The 3,860-nt window shown below is 38.1% G+C and overlaps 1 protein-coding gene across 1 annotated transcript; it reads left to right on the top strand.

The window, feature by feature from the left end:
• Positions 1 to 210: 210 nt before the first annotated feature.
• On the top strand, positions 211 to 3,559 carry LOC147285414 (putative lactoylglutathione lyase, chloroplastic). The gene is made up of 9 exons (XM_086243762.1): positions 211 to 453; positions 798 to 1,002; positions 1,090 to 1,214; positions 1,335 to 1,399; positions 1,560 to 1,772; positions 1,859 to 1,906; positions 2,471 to 2,578; positions 2,833 to 2,973; positions 3,315 to 3,559. The coding sequence occupies exons 1-9, from the start codon at positions 318 to 320 to the stop codon at positions 3,354 to 3,356; spliced, it is 1,083 nt and encodes a 360-aa protein (XP_086099888.1). The 5' UTR covers positions 211 to 317; the 3' UTR covers positions 3,357 to 3,559.
• Positions 3,560 to 3,860: the final 301 nt, after the last annotated feature.

Raw genomic sequence — 3,860 nt, forward strand, 5'->3', positions numbered from 1 at the left:
GCCCGAGTTCTACGCACCCGTTTCGGCTGAGCTTTTATATCAAGCATGTAGGCCATAATTGGGCCATCGGCCCAACCCGAAATCGAATCAAAATCAAAATCGAATCGAAGCGTTGCTCTCCTCTCACTTCACACACTCCACCAGACAACCAGGGCTTTCCTTGCTACGCGGACCACCCTTCCTTTTTCCTCATTCCCTTCCCCCAAACCCAAAAAAAAAAAAAAACCAAAAAAAAAAAAAACAAAAAAAAAATTCAGAGCCAGTCAGTCACTCACAGCCTCAGACAAGAGGTCAGAGAGGGACACAGAAAGATAGAGATGGTGAGGATAATACCTATGGCGTCCTCAATCAGACCGTCGCTCTCTACGTTGCGATTCGCAGGCGCTTCTCGCTTCGGCCTTTTCGCTTCGTCCACTCCTTCGAGGAGGCTCGCCTGCTTTCACCTCGCCAGTGGTAAATAAACTTAAACCCTAAATCTGTTTGTTTCTGCTGAATTCATCACTTTGCAGTTGAATTGGGGATTTAGAGGCTGTCAAATTCGATTTGGTTTTAAATTATGTAATCATGTAAAATTTGATTAGTGTCTTGTAGTAATTCATTAGAAGTTTTGTACAAAGATTAGAATCGAATGGTTGAGATTATGGAAATAAATATTTAATGAATTATGACGGGGATTATTATGTTTGTGATTGACATCAAGTTACAGAAATGCCAATGTGGGTAGATTTATAATACCAGAATTTTTTTTTGTTTTTTTAAATTTTAGACCTGCTTGATGATTTTGAGTTGTCTACCAGCCGTGCCACAGTCACAGTTTTTCGGTCTGAAAGCTTCTAAGCTGTTGAGAGGAGATGGTAAAACCATGGGGGTGGCTTCTGCTGGAAATGCGGCACAGGCGAGCACAACGGCTACCCCAGAAAATGTCCTAGAGTGGGTCAAACAGGACAAGCGAAGGATGCTCCATGTTGTTTACCGCGTCGGGGATTTGGACCGGACCATAAAGTATGTCTGTTGATATATTATGTTGTATTTGTATGATTAGAATCAGCGAAAATGTAGAATTCAAACAAAAATGTGTTGTGACTGCAGATTCTACACAGAGTGCCTGGGGATGAAATTGTTGCGGAAACGCGACATACCAGAGGAAAGATACACAAATGCTTTTCTTGGATACGGGCCAGAGGATTCCCACTTTGTTATTGAACTCACTTACAGTAAGCCATCTAAAGCATTGAAGTTCACTAAAAACCTGCTGTGAATTCCTTTCATAAGCACTTGTCCTGCACTGTAAATATATATGATTGATGTTCATTTTGATTTAATGGCGCTTCCAGATTATGGAGTTGACAAGTATGATATTGGAACTGCATTTGGTCATTTTGGTATTGCTGTTGATGATGTAAGTCCCTATTTTATTGATGTATATTTTTTTAAGCATACAGTAAACGTTTTATGATAGTTTTATTTTATCCTGCTGTTACTAGTTTTGTAGACTTGTTCGAATTGTTGGTTCTTAATGGACACCTTCTAGGACTTTACTTATGTGCTCTTATGTTTAGGTTGCCAAGACTGTGGAACTTGTAAAAGCTAAGGGTGGCAAGGTAACTCGAGAACCTGGTCCAGTCAAAGGTGGTAGTACAGTAATTGCATTTGTTGAAGACCCTGATGGTTATAAGTTTGAACTTTTGGAAAGAGGGCCTACACCTGAGCCTTTGTGTCAAGTTATGCTTCGTGTGGGTGATCTTGATCGTTCCATAACATTTTATGAGAAGGTGAGAGTTGCTTTGGGCAGAATATGTTGTTTGCCTTTTTATTTTTTATTTTGGTTCTCAACCCTTATTTCCTTTTTGCTATCTAGGCTTTTGGCATGGAGCTCCTTCGCAAGAGAGATAATCCTGAGTACAAGGTAGTTTTGCATTTTCTCTAGATCAATATTTGCCTTTTATTTTGTACACTGGAAATCCATATTGCAAAGGAATTGTTAGTATCAGGAACTAAATCAGAATTCCTGGTTGATCATCTTGATGCCTCTTTTATCCAAAGATAGATTTTAAGTATGATGATCTATTAACATGAGATTCTAGATTGAAGCAGCGATGAACAAGCATGCCTAACCAATAATTTTTTAGATTTGATCTTTTGATCAAACCATGGTCACTACATGTGGGAATAAATCTATCTGAGAATGAATTTCATCTATTATGCAACTAACTTTTGGAGATCGTGAAAGACAATAATTCTTCAATCTGCATGATTTTTTTTGACTGAGTCGTTGTCCCAACTGCTGCCTCTTCCTTTTTGTTTTAATCGGTGTGTTATGTCTCCTAATCTTTTTGTCTCATATGTAGTCCTTTGAACTTGCTTATTTTGATTTGTAAAATACGTTTTATGCAATAATGCAAGCCTTGTTTGGTTTTTGGATTAGTGTATTCCTACCTTAATGACATAATCTTGTGCTCATTACTTCTAGTATACTATAGCAATGCTGGGTTATGGCCCTGAAGACAAAAATACCGTTCTGGAGTTGACATACAACTATGGGGTCACAGAGTACAACAAAGGAAATGCTTACGCCCAGGTAGAATCCAGACCTTTTTATTTTCCCTCTTATTTTGATATTGTTCCCTCAATCTGTTGTGAAAGAGGTTTTGCTTTTGTGGGCATGCATGATTTCGTATTATTTTGCTTGTTTTTTTCAGAAACTATTTTGTGTTCTGGTGCCTTTGCTTCTTATTTAGTCTATTTTGCTATATTACTGAAAGATGGTATATCTGGTCTGGAGCCACCCTTTTTTTGGACTAATTTTGTAGAGTGATTTCTTTATCTCAACAGATAGCGATAGGCACAGATGACGTCTATAAAACTGCTGAAGCAATTAAACTCTGTGGGGGCAAGGTTACACGAGAACCTGGGCCATTGCCTGGTATCAACACAAAGATCACCGCTTGCTTGGATCCTGACGGTTGGAAATCGGTATGGTTCATACCTTCATGCTTTTGTTGAGGACCTACAGCTTCACACTTAAGGGGATTCTAAAAGAGGATTTAATTTATATAGCTGTCAAGACTCGTTCAATATTATCCGTTAATCATAAATATGGGTGTAGATACTTAAGGTGCATATATAAGTAAACTTCCTCGACAAAAAGGCTGGCAAGGCTTATGTGATTCAGGTGGCAATTCTGTTTGCCACTTTCTTGATGTTTTGGTATTGGCTTACTTGGACCAAACTTGGTTGTGGCATGCTGAAAGATGATTGGCGGTTATTGCCCCCCTTGATTTACAAGGTCTCATACATTTTTTTCCATTTTGCAGGTTTTTGTGGATAATGTTGATTTCCTTAAGGAATTGGAGTGAGATGTAGGAGGCTTACAGTACCAAGTTTGTGATATTGAAATTGAAATATCAGGCCAAGATGATTCTACAAAGCTGTTCTCTTGAAAGAATGTATTAAATTCCATTTTGTAGATAAAGTTATAATTAACTTTGAATAACCTTTGTAACAAATATTATCTCACGATTAGCTTTGCAGCCATTATCGAAAAAAGAAAAAAGAAAAAGCGATTAGCTTTGCAGCAGTGTAGTTAAGTTTGAGATATTACTTTCTCTCTTATTATGTTATATTCTTTTGGGTCATTCAATTCATCTGTTTCTGTGGGAAGATATCCTGGCAAGTTGCAAAGCAGTTTGGTTTGGCCACATGCTTTTAAGCATACAGAAATCAGAATGATATTCTCCTCACTGGTGAGAAATGAGAACGGCTTGTATTTTTTGGTGAGAAAGGAATTTGCTGTTGTTGATGAATAACATCTCCCTGCTATAGCCTATAGGTATTCTCCCATTGCAATAATGTTACCAGCA

Source organism: Dryas octopetala, chromosome 5 (assembly GCF_963921425.1).
Source record: "Dryas octopetala chromosome 5, drDryOcto1.1, whole genome shotgun sequence".
In the NCBI taxonomy this organism is placed as follows: Eukaryota; Viridiplantae; Streptophyta; class Magnoliopsida; order Rosales; family Rosaceae; genus Dryas; species Dryas octopetala.